This window comes from Diospyros lotus, chromosome 3 (genome assembly GCF_014633365.1).
Source record: "Diospyros lotus cultivar Yz01 chromosome 3, ASM1463336v1, whole genome shotgun sequence".
Classification (NCBI taxonomy): domain Eukaryota; kingdom Viridiplantae; phylum Streptophyta; class Magnoliopsida; order Ericales; family Ebenaceae; genus Diospyros; species Diospyros lotus.
Genome location: NC_068340.1, coordinates 34,234,279 through 34,252,156, shown reverse-complemented (window position 1 = coordinate 34,252,156; position 17,878 = coordinate 34,234,279). Strand labels below are relative to the sequence as shown.

Here is a 17,878-nt window from a genome sequence, read left to right as displayed (position 1 = left end):
GGGGAAATAAAGGAATGGTTAGGGCTTGACACTTGATGAATCCAAAAGCCTTACCCTTGAGCCACAATGTCAAATATAAGGCAACCAAGGCCTAGCAGTTGACATTCTAAACTGCTAGGCAGGTATCTCGGTTGATACCAACCAACCTCTTGAGGTTTGTCTTTAATCAAGACAATGATCTTGTTTGCACAACTGCTTGTGGGGGTGAGTGGCAGTCGTGTTGGCTTGTGGTAGCCTTGACCTTGAGCAGCAACTGCTTGGCATCCCCCTTGTGGCGGGTAATTTTTAGGTTCAAACCTATTTAGGTTCCATCTCTCTCTCTCTCTCCGTTGATTCTCTAGATAGAGAGTTGTCGGAAACTGAAGCTTCCCACACCATCGTTTCCGGCAATGGCGAACAAGTTAGGGGTTCTTTTGCCTCTTTTTTTTTTTTTTTCAATAATTATGTGGTTTTGACATAAAATAGACAACATTAGGTTTAAAGTTGACAGAAAGGTTTGTAGGGCCAATTTTAAAATATATGAAGTGTCATTGAAAAGAAGTGAAATTACAGGAGATAGTGTATTAAATTTACCTTATAAAATATATGAACAATGTTTACAGTAGAATGCAAATATAGAGTAAATTAGGCGTACACAAATATTTGTATAACTACAGCATTTTAATTACAAAAATTAAGAAAATAGTGATAAATTGAAAAATTATGATTTGACATAAAAAAAAAATTCAGTTGAATTTTGTGATATGCATTGTCTCAAATTGTAGATCCTTTTGATGTGCCCATTACGCATTCAACATAGCTGGCTATTTAACCGGGCACGAATGAATGAGTTGATAATTTATAATGCGGCATATATTGTAATGAATGAATAAATCTTTCCTTTTATGATTGCATATATTACTTTTAATATTGTGGAATGTTTATAATCATCTTTTCTGCACATATATTCATCATCATTATCGTAAGTGCCACCTATCCTAATCAAGATAGAACATCACAATATATCAGTTAATATCTAAAAGTTACATTGACTAATACAAATTCATGCAAAAGAACTTTTTTTTGTTAAAATTTTACACCGAAGCAACCCATCTAGCAAGGGAGTGAAGAGATAAAGTTTTAGCACCATCTTTATATAAAAAGTTTAATGGGATAATTGAAAGACAAAAGACAGGAACTATCAGTGCAAATGGCTGGAAAAGGATTTAAGAGATAGAAAATAAAGATTTTAAGCATATCATTAGAGCAGGGAAAGACAGGAATTTTTTAAGTGTTTAGATGCACGATAAATGCAAAATGTCAAACCTAAGTCAGTTGCGCGCAGATGCATTCATCCCACTTCATTCTTCTTCTTCTTCTTCTTCTTCTTCTACTACTACTACTACTTCAAAATTACATCAATTGCAAAGCAATGTCTCTCGCGTTTCATTGCCGGTTGACGGATTCACCCTAGAAACAAAAACAGCAAAATATCTGCTTCAGAAAGATCAAACCCACAGAGCAAAGGTTTACAAACAGAACAGAAGCATATTTATTACCCATCAGCAACTTTGCAGAGGTACTCCCGCTGATCCTCTCTCAGAGGAACATCTGTAAAGTCTGATCACATAAATCAAGCATCAAAAAGACTAGCTGCTAATAAACTTTGGTAAGATATTTCAGATCTTTGTTAAAAGGTACAGCATGCATGCACACGGTCCCTATTAGCATACCCTCCAAATGAAAGTTCTTTTTGGGTAAAAATAAACTGACCTTCCTTCATGTAGGCTAAATTCAGGGGATCTCTTCTCTATTTTCAAAAATTACAATAACCTCCGCTAAGGTTAAAAAATCGAAACAATCTTGTCTCTGCCATTAATTTTTGAAAAATACCCAAAATGCTCTCTCTCTCTCTCTCTGCGCGCGCGGGGGGTAGCCCACAACATTGACTGGTTTGAACCCAGCCATTGCTGGGCAAGGAACCCGGCTAGCGATCCCTCCCTCCCTCCTCTATCTCCCCCATTCTTTAGAAAAAAAAATTAAAAATAAATAAAAGAAAAAGCTGGTGGTGGTGGTCAGCCACCACCATTTTTTTTAATATTTTTGTAATAAGGACTGGAGAGAGAAAGGAGTAAAATAGTCATTTTATCTTTCTTTTTTTCTTAATGATAGGGAAAACTCAATTGTAATTTCTCAAAATAGAGGAGATGTCCCTTGAATTTAGCCTAACCTCACACCAAGTTAGTGTAATTTACCCAATATTTTTATTTGATTTTCATAGGGTGTCATGCTCAAATTGTTCTCTAGATTGGCATTGTTCAACACATACCAAATCAGATACCGCACTAGGAAAGTTCCCACAAGTGGCAAGGAATAGCATCTTAATTATAGGAAGAAATGTTTTGAATAACTTTTCCAAACGTCTTGAGAAGATGTATGTTTCCAAATTAAGACCAAATTGTTCCCAGATGTCTTAAAAAATTATAATGGAATTATTTCATTTCCGTAAAAAACAGCATCTAGGGCAAAAACAAAAGCTTCTTTCTAGATCGTTATCTACATCACTTTCCTCCATCCTACCAAACAACAATAGTTATGCTGATGAGAAAAGGCAACAAAAGAAGACTACTCCTGAGCTTTTTGAATTATTCCACAAAAATGACCAGCTAGAAAACCTGTGTAACAATCTTACATGTTTCCTGATCCCAAAAATGTTCTCTCTTTCAATTAGACATCCATACTAACTAGATTTTTCTTTGAATTTAGTTGTAAAAAACATAGCCTGCCACTTAAAAGTGTAAAAACCTTCCAAGTTGACAAAAACCATAATTTAGGTGTTGTTTCTACTTACCAGCTCCAGTTATAAGTGATCCCCTGAAAGATGTGTTCCCAGTAGCTAATGCTCCTTCCAAGTTAGCATTGGTCAAGTTTGCCTGGTGGAAAAAGGTATCAAGTAGTTATAAGTAAAATAGGAGACTGACTTCTGCATCCAATCTGCTGAGGCATTAATTGTACAGAATTTAGATAGAATAAGATAGGAAACTATTATATATGAAATGGGATGCAACAACCTTACAGAAGACATGTCCATAGATAGCGATAATTGGAAAGCTAGAATTCTTATGGCTGACCTGATCTAGTGGGATCATGGATTTTTTATGATGATTACCGACCCTGCATGGGGGAATATACAGTAGTTTTTTATTATCTCTTTCTTTTTTGCACCATGAAAGATCTCTCTTTTGTTATCTTCACGTCTTTCATAGAGTATGTAACTGAATATAGTGAATAAACATCAGGGTTCAGCAGGCCGGTAAAGGAAATTTATGAGCATGGTTGTGGCGGAAAGAGAGAGAGTGCATCTTCTTTGTTTCTTGTTTAGGGGATGGAGAGGGAATAAGTCTGTGATGGCCTAACATGAGCTGTATCAATTACATATGGGAATTGGTTCAGTTTCATCTCTCGCTAAGCCCCTTCTAATGACAAGATAATGCAGTAAGGCACCCAATGGCATCAGTTCAACGCAGCTTACAAGTAGAGAACTATACAACTACATCCTAATTGCTATGCTGTTGGGTTGTACATATATTCTCTTTTTCTCAAAACTAATTATTGTATCAGATTGAGATCTGCACACTGGAGCAATGCATCAGCTCACATGCCTATTGCTAATGTACAGCATCTCATGGTGATCCTAGTCAGCAATTCCAACAAGTCAAACCCTGTCCATCTCTGATTCTATGTAATTCCAATTAGTTGGACTCCTGCACATCTGGTTAATGTAGGCTATGTGCAATTCATTTACAGAGGTAATTGTCAACAAATTAGATTATAATAGGGCTCAACCCACTGCCTCCAGCTTGCAATGTCCACCACATTTAATTCACATGGTTATAACAGGGATGATTCCTGTTAAGGACAATGCTCAGATACTTAACCGCATGGCATATTATAACGGATATAGTTGCTACCATAAATTCACAGGAAACACATCATATGTCAAATCTTCATATATTGTCTAGAAAACAAGTATATAATGCTGAACAAAACAGAAAAAACAGGTGATTGAAGCAACTTAGGATGAAAACTCAATTAGAGAGGAAAAAAAAGGTTTACTTGATTAAATGAAAAACTGCTTCAATACATTATTGAACTTACAAATGGCATATATATACAAGAATTCTTTTGCAACATCTCCTAAAAAACAGGAAAAACAATTGAATATTTTTAAAGGATAAACTTTATCACTAAAGCTGGAATTATCACTTGTAATCAACTACCACCTTTTTCTTAGGAACCTTATCTCCTTATCAATTTAATCTTTTGTAATCTTTCCTGATCTCCAACCAACCTTATCTCTTAGTCTCATCCAAATTAGAATTTTGATTTCCCAACTCTTATCACTTTTTCTTGATATTCCAGGAAGTCCATAGAAAATGAATTTCATGATATCTTCATAACCTGGACTGAAAATCACCTTTGTCACATTAGCCAAAGAAAAGTCTGCACCTCTAAGATCAGCATCAGAAAGATCAGCTCCTAATCATGCATAAGAAACATAAAGAAAGAAAAATAAGGTTTTTAGTAAAATGAATAAGAACCGTTTTAGAAGAATAGATTGTGAATATGTAAAGAATCTAAGTTTAGGCAAACACACACTGCATTCTTCAACAATATGCACATTATTTATTTATTTATTTGTTTGTTTTTTCTAGATACACTGGCTCTCACATTCTAAAGAAGCCATGCCAAGAATAAATTAGGTAGATAATAGCATGGTCATAAGCAATTTATTAATATTTTTCCACAGAACAAGAGAATGAGAACTATGTACAAATGCCTTAGGAGCTTTTCATCAAGTTCAGTCAAGAACAAATCAGAAGAAATGACTATATAGATAGCCACTACCAACCCACCATTTCTCTTTAACATACATAATGAAGCAGAAGCAAATTTTCCCATAAACCAACTGTACAAAAGAAAAAATAAAGACAGCAACACCACCCCCCCCCCCCCCCCAAAAAAAAAAAAAAAGGGAAAACAAGAAAAAGAATTTCCGGATTCTTTGTGTGCGTGTGTGTTGGTGCCTGTGGTGGGGGGAGGGGGGGGGGGGGGGGGGTGCACTACTGCTTGAAATTGATGCAAACCAAAATTGCTAAAGCTCCATATCTAGTCACTCTATCAATTAGATGCAATATGATCCTTCATTTTCGTAATTGTAATTCTGTTGAAAAAACCAGAGGACATGCTGACTAATTCACTGAATTAAATATTGAAGCACAAAACAATTTTTCACCTTCTATTACATCAGCTACAGGCATATTCTTACAACATGTGTCATCAATAACATATATGTCAGTAAACAGAGTCATAATAGGTCTCCCTTTCTTCTTTTCTCCCACTCTTGTTCTAAAGAAGCATACAAGAGTCCTTCACCCAGGAAAGTCTCAGATAATTCCAAATTCAAAGGTATAATGCCATCTTTTTCCACATTGTTGATGATAAATTCATTGAAAATTCAGTTCAGTTTCTGCTTAGAGTTATTTTAGGTAAAAGAACATACAAGAGTCCTTCCCTCAGGAAAAGCTCACAGACAATTCCAAACTTCCAAGGTAGATACATAATTTTTCTTTCACGTCAATGTTAAGTAGGTTCAAAATTCAATTCAGTTTCTGTTTAAGAGTTATTTTAGGTTTGTTATGTTATTTGGTAGATAGTTCAAGCTACAAACAAGTATATTAAAAAATAAGGTACAAATGATTGGAGCAATAACAACAACAACGAGTACTATGATCATTATTATTATATAGAGTACATATCCATTAGGTTGAGGCATAATGAATCTGCCTGAGGAGGTTTGGCATGAGACTGAAAAGAGGTATATTTTCAAGAGAATAGGGATCCAATACTCAATTATCAATTCATAGACAATCTCCAGCATTTTAGAATTTATTCTCAATAGAACTTAAGCTCTATTTAAACAGCTCCATGCAACAAGAATCAATGATGAAGAACTCTTACAAGTAGTAAAAAACCTGTTAAATCAGCATCGAAGAAGCTAGCACCTAGTAACTTTGCACCTTTGAAATTGGCTTGTCTCAGTATTGACTGAAACAAATTCAACAAAAAGTTAAATAAAAAGGCAAAGAATAAAAGGAAATAAAAACATACATATATCTCAATGAGACATAGAACATGATTACTATAATATTAATGCATAAGAATAGTCTGTTGTTCCCTTCAAATCAAATTATCTACAAGATAAACGTAGAATTAAATATATAACATTTGCATTTTAATTCTTTTCACAATTATCCAAACCATTTAGAATCTATCGGGGTCTTCACTCTTCACATTCTTTCAACCCGAAAAGCTAAAAATTAAAAAAGACTGATAGAATCAAGGATTCAAAAGAATAATTTGAATGTATTCTGTCTTTAATTACAAGACATTGTTGCATAAATACACAAACAATCCTAAAATCAAGTTATAATCACACGAACAATCCTAGAATTACGATTGTCACAGTACAAGGAGGTGGCAGAAGGACTAGAAACACCCACGTCTTCAAGAAGCCAACGAAACCATAAGATTCAAAAGTTGTGTCAGCAAGAACATGATATTCGACTTTAATACTCAAATGAGCAGTGAGAATTTGTTTCTTACTGCACCAAGAAATGAGAGAGTCACCGAGGAAGTAACAATAGCCTGTAGTAGAACGATGATCCATAGGGTCACCAACCCAATCATCATCAGAGTAAGCATGCAGCTCAAGAGATGAAGAGGTAGAGAAGTGAAGCCTATGAAATCAAGTGCCTTTGACATAGCAGAGAATAATAGCGCAGCAACATAATGAACAGAGAGAGGGGCAGTTATAAACTGACTAAAAATGTGAACCGCATAAGCAATGTCAAGGCAGGTAACAGTCAACTAAACTGGACTCCCAACAAGTTGGCAATAAAGGGTGAAATCAACAAGGGGGAGTGTCGTGCAAAGGATAAGGCACACATTAGGGTCTAAAGGAGTGGAAGCAACTTTGCTGTTAGTGAAACCGGCTAGAGAGATCAGATAAGAGGCATATTCAGCTTGAGAGAGAGAATAACTATCTAAATAGAAACAACCTCTAGCCCCAAGAAGTAGCTAAGATGGCCAAGATCTTTCATCTCAAAATGTTTGTAAAGAAAGTGCTTGAGATCACCAATTCCTAAAAGATCATCACCAGTAATAATCATGTCATCAACATACAAAAGGAGGAGAATGATACCATAAGGAGATTTATGAATAAAGAGCACAAAGTCATGAGGACTCAAAGAGAATTCAAAAGCACCAAGCATAGAGCTAAATTTGGAAAACCATAAAGAGCACGACAAAGACGACAAACTTTGGCAGGTGGATGAGAATAACCAGTAGGAGGGTGCATAGATCACCATTTAAGAAGGCATTTTTAACATCCATATGAAAAAGGCTCCATTGATGAGCTGCAACAATAGCTAACAAGATACGGACTGAAGTAAGCCAGACAAAAGGGGCAAACATCTCCATATAATCGATGCCATACTCTTGATTGAAGCCATTTGCAACCAGGCAAGCCTTATAACGCTCCATAGACCCATCAAAACGAGCCTTAATTTTTTAGACTCACTTACAACCAATAGGAGTTTTACCAAGAGGAAGATCAACCAAATCCCAAGTGTGGGTTATCTCCAAGGCATGTAATTCCTCATGCATAGCTTGCTGCCAAAAAGGGTCAGAACTAGCCTCACGATAAGGATGAGACTCATGCAAAGAAAGAATGCAGAAAAACAGTGATAATCAAGAAGATGGGTGGGGCTAGTACCAACTCTGGTAGAGTGACATAAAGGCGAAGATGCAATAGGAATAGAAGGGGAAGAAGAAGAAGATACCTCAGGTGGTAACGTGGGAGCACTAGCAGAAGCAGGAGCAGTAGGAGAGGTCAAGGGAGGATTGCCACTAAGCTTGTACCAGAATCAGAAGAGGGATCATGCAAAGAGATAGGTGAAGGAGTATCAATAAATCAACATCGGGATTTGTGAAGTATGGAGGGGAAGAGAACTTGGATATGGTAAAAAGGAGAAAGATCAAAGAACATCTTATGTTCCCAAAAAGTAACATGGCAAGACACACGAAGCCGGTTGGCTATGGGATCCCAACATTTGTATCCCTTATGTTCAATGCCATATCCAAGAAAACAACATAAACGAGCATGGGGTTCAAGTTTGGTGTGTTCTGGAGGAAGAAGAATGGCAAAGCACACACACCAAAAAAACACGAAGGAGATTATAATTTGGTGCTGAGCCATACAAACATTCATAAAGGGATACATTACCAAGGACAGATGAAGGGACAAGATTGATAGTTGTAGACAACAGTAAGTGTGCCTTCCCCCAAAATCTCTCAGGAAAAGAACTGGATATGTGTAAAGCACAAGTAGAATCAAGAATGTGACAGTGCTTACGTTCAACTCAACCATTCTGTTGGGAAGTGTGAGGACACGAACACCATAGAAGCAGGGGCAGATCCATTCATGAGCTGGCCCGGGGCAGCCCACTATCAGATTTAAATTTTTAGTGTAATTTTTTTATTAACTTAAATCTAAAATAAATTACAGCTCACCCAAAGTTTATGATGTGTAACTCTTCACTCCTAACTATAACTTATTTATAAGTAAAAATTGTAAGTTCAAGATCAAATTCACTTAAATTTTATCATTAATTTCAAATAAACTTAAATAATAACTTCTAATTTGAAGTTTGAATTGGTTGAAAAGTCAAAATAAATTGAAAAAGCAAAATTGAAGTAACATGAGGGGATGGGTGGCCAAGGAGCATCATTGCAATTCATCTCAATCTGGCCTTCCCTTTATCAATCCCATTTCCAAGCGCAAAGATGTGCCTGTGCACCCATCCCCTCACGTCTATTCAATTTTGCTTTTTCAAACTTTGACTTTTCAATTTCAGTTCATCTCAATTTCAATTTTAATTTCAATCAATATTACAGAGAAGTTGTCGATTAATATATTATAATATATTATATAGAAATTGAACCCAATTCACTGTGACTCCCTCATCTTCCTCCTCTTCAATTTGCTACATGTTGTCACTGGCATCTATTTGCATATGTTCCTTCTCAGTCCAACCTACTTGAAAACTACTCCACTTGCCTTCTCTTCAATGGTGCCATTTTCCTCCTCATCCTCCCCTTGTGTGATCTAAGAGGTATGTTTCATGTTTTTTTCATATGATATTTTTTTAAATTTTCTGTATGAATGAATGATTGATAAATGGTGGCTCTAAATTTTTCTTGTTTACCCCTAAACTATCAATTGATTTTGGGTATATATTTCAATATTTGTGATCCCCTCTATTATTATTATTATTATTATTATTATTTTGGAAATAGCCTCTCTATTTTTCTTGTGTTTCCCTAAATTATCAATTGATTTTGTGTATATTTCAATATTTATGAAGTCTTTGGTGATCTTAAGGGAATTGTGTTTAATAGGTTATGAGATTCTTTTGATTTCTTTTTTGGTCAATTGCAATTAGACATAGGTGCCTGTTTGCTATTTTGATTATAATGTGTTCATGAATTACGTTTTTTAGTTACTTGAGGATTTCAATATGTATTTTAAGAATAAAAATTATGTAAGAATGTTTTTCAGAAGTTAACCTTAATTTATATTAAAAAGCACTTATCTTAATCTTGAATTGAATATTTCAATTGTTCGATTATTGAATTGTGCTATTTTTTTGTTTGTGTATCTTAGAATTTAGAATGGAAAAATAACTTTATGCAAAAAAAGGAAAAACATTGTTATCCTTTTTTAGAAAGAGAGATCATCAAACTAGTGAAAGTACTTCAATTTCTAATGGGAAAAATCAATCTAGTGAATCTACACCGATTACTATTGTGCAACTTTTTGGTTACATAAGGATTTTACTACATTAACTTTTTAAAATTTCAGCTTCCCCAACATAAATTCCCGGATGAAGGATACCTTACTGAGTAGTAGAGTTCAAGAGGGTGGTACCACCATATTCCATGGCATTATCAACACAAAAAACTTTGATTTTAGAGAATTGAGTCTAAACCATGGCAACAAAGTTAGAAAAAAATTGAGACAACTCAGAACAAGATTTCATGAGATAAAACCACGTGTAACGTGTATAATCATCAACAAAAATGACAGAATACTGTGATCCACCCATAGAAGGAACAGGTGAAGGCCCCCAAATGCCCGAGTGGACTAAGTCAAAAGGTGCAAGAGAGATAGTCATTCAGGTTTGAAGGGTAAAGCATGATGCTTCGCAAATTGACAAGAAGTGCAATCAAAATGTTCGATTTTGACAGAATCTAATATACCTCAAGAGATTAAAGGGCGTAATTTGGAGAGAGAGAGAGAGAGATGACCAAGGCGGAAATGCCATAAAGCAGAAGACAACAGGGGCACACTGAGGAAAGCACATGGAAGAAATTTGGAGGGAAACAAGCTCAAGCAAGCGACCAATTCTGTGACCTGTCCCAATGACCTATCCAGTCTGAGGATCCTGTACAGAACAACCAGAGGAAAAAAAACGAACATCAAGACCAAGTTCATACAGTTGTTCAACAGAAATAAGATTGAGGGTAAATTGTGGAACATTTAAATTGTCAGATAATGGTAAATGACAATAGAAATAGTGCCAGCGTGAGAAACATGGAATGGTGAACCATCAGCAGTATAAATGACAGGACTAGAAGAAGGAATGAGCTGAGATAGAAAAATACCAGAGTCAGATGATTTGAGCGACAAGAGTCAAAAAAACGAAGAAGTAGATTTACTTGGTCTGGTAGAAAAAGAAGAAGAAGCTATCCCAGATTTAATAAGAAGCTGATATAAAAGAGTTTGAACATTGCGTGTAGAAGCAGAGCAAACTCTTGAAGTAGGGACAGAAGAATGACCAGAGGCTGCAATATGGGTGTTCATAATGATTGTACCGCGGGAAGGAGAAAATTAATGATCCTTGAGAAGCAATTGAAATCTGTTCCTGGCAGTAATGTTCAAAATGAAGTCTTTTTAATAATAACACCAATTGGGACCTTTTGTAATTGATAACAACAGAGCCTTACGAGACATGTGGGAATATTATATTCCATGTCAGCCATCTTGTCACAAGCATCATTGCTTGCATCATGCCATCAATTGTTCCATGGGAAACATAATTAAAGAAAGACCAAATCTGGTACTTCAAAGGCAATGACCAAATTGAGAACTACTCCAACCAGCCCCGGATAAAACAACTAAAAGAAAAAAAAATATAGATCTTAGATGGAACAAGCGGTTGTATGACGGCGAACCAAGTGGACAGCAGTTGAATTTCACAATCCCTAGTCGGTGAAATCTCCAGAAAACACCGGAGAAGTTGGCAGTTTTCATGATTTCTGGTCGGTGGAACCACAGCAAACAGAGAGCTGCAACAGAGGTCCTTAATAGTGGCTAGTTGTGCCTCTGTCCAGCACCGGTGGCGAGAAGACAGCGAACAGATGGGGAAGGAGGGAGGGAGGGAGGGAGGTGGTGGCTTGATGGTCTTCAGCGTTGAGACCAATTTCTGGGGTGGTGAGGCTATGAAGGAACCCTTGAGTGGTAGCCCACTGCCCACTAATCTGAAAAGAAGAGAGATCAGAGAACCTTGTGCGCTGATACCAAGATAGAATCAAGGATTCAAAAGAAATAATTTGAATGTATTCTGTCTTTGATTACAAGAGGTTAGTTGCATACATACACAAACAATCCTAGCATCAGTTCATCTACGTATCAATTACACCACCAGAATTACAACAATGACGCTAATCCAGCTATAATGTGCTAACTGTGCCAACAAAGACAAAGAGAACATTTTTACACATATTCTTGGAAGCACAGAAAGGGCGCACCGTTTTGAAGTCTTGCTTGATCAAGCTCTTGCCGCTGAAATCTTTCCCGGTGAGATCCTGACCCCTAGTGACTTCGGCCCCGTACGGGCCTCCACCCTTGCCACATTACCAAAGCCCATCAATCCTCCAAAGTTCAAAATGGAACAGCAAAGAGGAAATTCAAAAGAAGAAGAAACAGGGTATTCAAGAAAGAAAAGTGGAAATTGATGGGTTACCTTGAATGCGAGCGCAGGATCGACGAAGAAGAGGGAAGAAGAGAGAAGAGCCAGAAAGGCGGCTTTTCCCGCCGATTCGGGCAAGGAGAAGGAAAGGGTTTGAGCAGTGACGAATTGCAGTTGTGGGATCGTACGCTGGAGGGCCTTGCGGAGAGAAAGCGGTGGGTTTGGGTTTGGAGGGAGTTTGAAGCACAAGGAGACGTTGAGAAGCGCCATTGCCTGCCTGAATCAAAACCACCACTCTCTCTCCCTCTCTTGCTGTGACTGCACCTTTCTGGATAACGAAAATGATACCTTCTCAAATTTAATTACAAGGTATATTCATAATTCTAAATTTTGAGTTTTTGGTTTAATTATTTTTTAAATTTTATTTTTATCAAGTTGGTTATTAAATTTTTTTAAAATAATTACGACACCTTTTTCATTACTAATTGTGTTAGTCAAATTTATTTTTAAATTTTAAAATAAATTTTATTTTGTTGTTAAATTAATCTTTTAATTTTTTTTAAAATGGTCAAGATATCAATATTAATTAAACATAATATTGTACAATTCAATTAATTTTAGTTTAATTAACATCATTTATTATAGATGGTGTAGCATAGCCATTTTATAAAAGTTCAGACATCGATTTGATAAAAAAATAAAATCAAGAACTGTTCGATTCAAAGATTTAAATTTTTGTATAATTAATTTATTTACATTATCAATAACAAATAAGTGTTACAATTATTTTGAAAAAGTTTATGGATTAATTTGATAAAAAAAAATAAAAGTTAAAAGAGGTATCTAAATCAAAAGAATTAAAATTTGATAGGTATTTGGACCAAAAAAAAAATAAAGTTAAAGTGATGTTTGATTAATTTATCTTTTAATTATACTTACATTTGTTCTATTATATAAATAGATGTCACATTTTAATGTTATAAAACCTTATTAATAAAGTAAATTTTCAAAATGTCATTTATATAGTTTTTTCAAAAAAAATTGTCGTGAAAACAAAATTTAAACTCATAACCTCTTAACTGTTAGAAATTATGATCTGATCATATATAGCGAAAAAATAAAATTTGATTTTATTGATATCACATTTTTCTAATCTTACGGTTAAATCGAAGACACAAAACGAAAATTACCTTGAAACGAAATCTGATTTCGTAGTCGATAACTCGTCTGAAATCTCTCACGCGTGAGTTGCTGAGTTGGTCACTCGAAACTGTTAAGACTTCAAAAGACTTGGAAGAAAAAGGGATACGAAATTTTTTTCTAAAATTTTCGTTTTTGATTCAACTGATTGATCTATGGATTCTAGGTTTAATGGCCTATTTATAGGTAGAAACCCTAAAATCCAAGTGTTGTTGGATCGAGCTTTAGATACTAGCAAAAAAACTCAATCCAACTTGATAATTAAATAAGTAATCATATTAATTATTTAATTATCTTTATTTATCTAATAAATAATTACACTTATAATTTAGTAATTCAATAATTACTAAATTTGTCATTTTCATTTTAAAACGATTTCTATTTGGGTGAGACTTTCTGGGTTCACAATTAAATTGGTAACAAAAATTAATCAATTATTAATTCTCGTATATCATGAGTGATATTTAGCAATATGTCATGATTACCCAATTTAATGTGAAGCGGATAATGTGAACCTTATACTACGGTGCCCTACAATATAGTCCATCTATCATACTATATTCCGACAAGATATAAGATTACGGTTAGCAGGTCAAATCTCCCGGTCTCGTTGTATGATCAAATCCAATAATCACGCTTGACTAATATGACACAACCTCTATGGAATCAAAATTCTGTCGTCATATTACCTTGGTCAATGATTTATCGTCAAGTGATCACTGGATTGCATAGGATATCCTTCTCATATATCTCGAGGTGATAGATTTTATATCTGATGCACACATACCTCGTGTGTCACTGAACCAGGCATATAGATACGTGCGGTTATCCCTAATTAGGACAACCATATATATATAATATCGCTGATATCATAATCCACCGACACACATATATTCATGTCATCTCAGTCTAAGGACTAATGTAAATCCATAATTAATATTGAATCATTGACCCGTGAGATAAAACTTATGTGATTCAATATTAACAGTCCTATTTAGTGAACTCGTTCCTATAACGAGCACCCATTCGTCTTTTTTCTGTATCTCATACAAAGTGGTATGAGACCCACTAATCTTATTTTTCGGTATTTTATACCGAACAAAGAGGAAGACGATGTGTCGGCCTTTGCGAGTTACTAATTATTCGGATTAGGAACTCTATGATTAGGAACATATTTATAGTATAACGTATTGTGGATTATCCGTCTCGATTATTCTTAACAATTAAGAATGGTATCCACTCCTTATTATACTAAAGAATATTTGTATGTTCAATTCAAACCATATTGCAATTTAAATTAAACACGAAACTTGTCATTAAATAGTGTTTAAAGAATTACAAAATCAAGCCATATTGTGTCATTAGAATTGATCTTAAGGGCTTATATCTAACATTAACATCTAACAAAATAATAAATTTGAAACTAATTCTCAAACTCATATTGACTTAAAATTTGCCTAAAAAAAAAAACCTCAAAAGATAAATTTTAAGTATCAAATACACATTTTTACTTGTATACGCATAACATAAGTTATACCTTTACTATATAATTATATAAAGGATTTGTTTGATGTAGTTTAAATTAAAAAAAAAAATCTCTATATAATTTATTTAAAAAATTACTTCTTCACTTCTAACCACCCCCCCCCCCCCCCAAAAAAAAAAATACTTCCAGACTCAAACTTATAATCTTCAAATTATAATAAACTTAAGGGCGACATTATATTATTATAGTAAAATTTATCTTAATTTAAATTTGGTTAAAAAAAAAACAAAAACTAAAACTAAATTTATAGTGTATAATGTCTCTCATTTGTTTATTTGAAATATTTTACTTTTTACTTTACACACGCATAAAACATAACTCACCCTTATACTTATTTTAAGCAAACACAATATTTTGTGTTTGAAATCTTAAATTTAAAAAAATGTCTTTTATATATTTTACTTAAAAAATTAAAAACACACACACGCACACACAACAAATAAAAAGTTACTTTATCTTTTGACCTTCAAAATATAATGGACTTAATAACAATAAAACTTATATTTATTTAATGTTTAACTAAATAAAAATAAAAATTAAATTGCAATACCAATTATTACTCTTAAAGTGATATTTTATTTTTTCACCTAGACGAATAGGGGTGGAGTCAGAATTTTAATTTAATGGGGCCAATTTAAATATAAAAAATATAATTTTAAAAATAAGATAATAATGATAGTATTAAAATGTAATTGATTTTTTACAATTATTTCTTATGCTTTTTCATACTTTAATAATGTTATATAATGACTTCATTATTAATTTTATTAAATACATCATTTTCAATATATACAACTGTTATATGTATTTTTCGCATGACTCCGCATGGGCTAGACTCGGTCTGATAGACCGGCCCAATCACCCAAGGCCAAGAAGGCCCGGACGACCTCGTCAAGGAAAGCCTAGTCTCCACCAAAAATTCGGAACTCGTAAAGCGAGCATATAGCGAGCTCACGATAATCCCCCAACGAGCTCCAAGCAATCGACTAACGAGCTCCTGAAATATCCTCCAGATCACTGGACCATCCAGGTCGCCAGCTTAAAACCTTCAGCTTGCATGAGCGGCAAAGCTGCTGAGAAGTCAGAGGTAGGGTCCGATCACTTTATCTGTAACAGCCCATGCCCCTCGTAATGAGGATCCCACTCTCGGTCTTGTGAAGGCGATAAGAACTGTTTGTCCCCCATTATACAATCACTGTATTTTTATATGTTATCTGAATTGTAAAAGCCTCTCAGTATAAATGAGAATCAAAGAGACCATGAGGGGCAGGGACGAAAAGAATAATCAGATACCGCCACTCTGAGAGAATAATCAGACGGCGGCTGTGGACTAGGCATCGTTCTGGCCGAACCACGTAAAAGATTCTGGTGTACATGCTTGGAATTCTGGGGGGGGTTTTCCTTCTTCTCGGTATTTTTGGATTGACTCACCGAGGCCCAAAACGAATCACGGTCGGCCGAAATTGAACGTCGACAACAACTAAATTATCATTCATCTATTGATCTTCACAATGTTCATTGCAAAAAGTACTATTCCAACTATAGTAGTAGCCATGGAAAAAAAGAAAATTAGATAGGAATTGAGAAAGAAAGCAAGAAATGGGATAAATTTGAAAATGAAATGGATTAGGACTTAAAAGTTAGTGAAATTGAGCCATTTAGCCTATTTGGGCTAAGATTTAATATAATAATTTTAGATTGATTTTTAGAGTTGAATTTTAATTAAAAATAATATAAAATAAAATAAAAATTTAGATGGCCTCACTTGACTCCATTTTTGTAGATGTACATAATATGCTTTGGTATAAAATTAGGCTTCACGAGTAGAGAATTTGTTGACAAACTTGATTTTTTTTTTGGTAATTGGCCATTTCTTAACAAGTCTAAGCCTAGCAACGTTTTGCTCAACTTGACTTGTCTGTAGTTCTAAAAATGGTTGATTGGTAGAGTTTCTTATAGTCAAGAGGGATTTGTGTCATTTTTTAAAATACAAGGATGATTTGGGCAATTTAGGCAAAAGTTAGGATGGTAGTGAAATTTACTCTATTTTACATTTATGGAAATCTTTTGAAGGAAGACAACAATTATTTGGTTTGAAGGCTCACAAAGCAACAGCAGATACTTTTTCTATTTAAATAAATTTGTTTACATTCATAAACAATACAAATTCTTTTGAATTTATTTTAAAAACACAACCAATTCATTTGAATAATGACAAAAATAAGAAAAAATAATTCATTTTAATTATCTTAATATAATTTATTGGAGTTATTAATGTGAATGAATGTGATTTTATGTTCATATGAATGCTATTAAAATCTATCGAGGAAATGTATAAAATTTTCAAAACCATTTTATTTATTTATTTAAATAATTTTTAAAATTTTGGAAACTTTATGAATTCCTTTAAATTTGTTCAAACAATTTCCTTTAACAAAAATGGGAAAGTAAAATAACACTCCTCTAAATTAGTTTAATGTAATTTAATACATTTAAATTTAATGTGATTTATATTACATTGAAATTTTTTGTTTGTAAATAATGTAATTTAAATTTATTGTAATTTAATTGATATAAATAATCTAGATTGAATTATATATATATATATATGTGTGTGTAGAAAATTATACTAGTTCGAGCTATAATTTTGTAAATAATCTCAAAAGTTTGATTTATATGTGACAAAAAATTTAGAATTCCATCGGCAGCCACGATAAAATCACGTGCGATAAATTTTTATTGCCAATATGAATCGTACACGGCTACTACTCTTTCTATCATCATACATATAACACCTTATTTTCGTCTTATTTTCTGCGAAAGTCTCAAGTTAAACACTCCAAAACTCGAGAACAAAACCCTAGTTCGTATAAAATTTCCTCTTCAACAAAGGTAAAATACTTTCTTCTTCATTGTTTGTCTTGCCTCAAATGCTCAATTAATCATGCATTTTGTTCAATTTGGGTACAAAGTAAGTTGATTTGCATTCTCTAGATGTAATTTGCTTTGGGTAACTTATTTATGGTTTTAAGGGTTTTCAAGTTGAATTTGGGTTTTC

General features: G+C 34.1%; 1 protein-coding gene across 4 annotated transcripts; it reads right to left on the bottom strand.

The window, feature by feature from the left end:
- Positions 1–1,112: 1,112 nt before the first annotated feature.
- On the bottom strand, positions 1,113–12,414 carry LOC127796212 (thylakoid lumenal 15 kDa protein 1, chloroplastic). Of its 4 annotated transcripts, none has more exons than XM_052328237.1 (7): positions 12,129–12,414; positions 11,914–12,009; positions 6,015–6,087; positions 4,457–4,518; positions 2,831–2,912; positions 1,539–1,599; positions 1,113–1,449 (listed from the first exon to the last, which is right to left on the bottom strand). In XM_052328237.1, exons 1-7 carry the CDS (start codon positions 12,342–12,344, stop codon positions 1,398–1,400), a joined length of 642 nt encoding a protein of 213 aa, XP_052184197.1. In that variant the 5' UTR covers positions 12,345–12,414; the 3' UTR covers positions 1,113–1,397. The 4 variants fall into 4 exon arrangements, with proteins under 4 accessions (XP_052184197.1, XP_052184198.1, XP_052184199.1 ...); XM_052328238.1 differs by having other exon boundaries at positions 1,539–1,590; XM_052328239.1 differs by lacking the exon at positions 4,457–4,518 and having other exon boundaries at positions 6,001–6,087.
- Positions 12,415–17,878: the final 5,464 nt, after the last annotated feature.

Coding starts and splice junctions, on each gene's coding strand:
- LOC127796212 (XM_052328237.1), bottom strand. CDS start 12,344: ATGGCGCTTCTCAACGTCTCCTTGTGCTTCAAACTCCCTCCAAACCCA. Junction 6,088..11,913: donor TCAAGCAAGACTTCAAAACG/GTGCGCCCTTTC, acceptor AATTTGTTTCAG/TCAATACTGAGACAAGCCAA. Junction 1,450..1,538: donor CTCTGCAAAGTTGCTGATGG/GTAATAAATATG, acceptor TTTTGTTTCTAG/GGTGAATCCGTCAACCGGCA.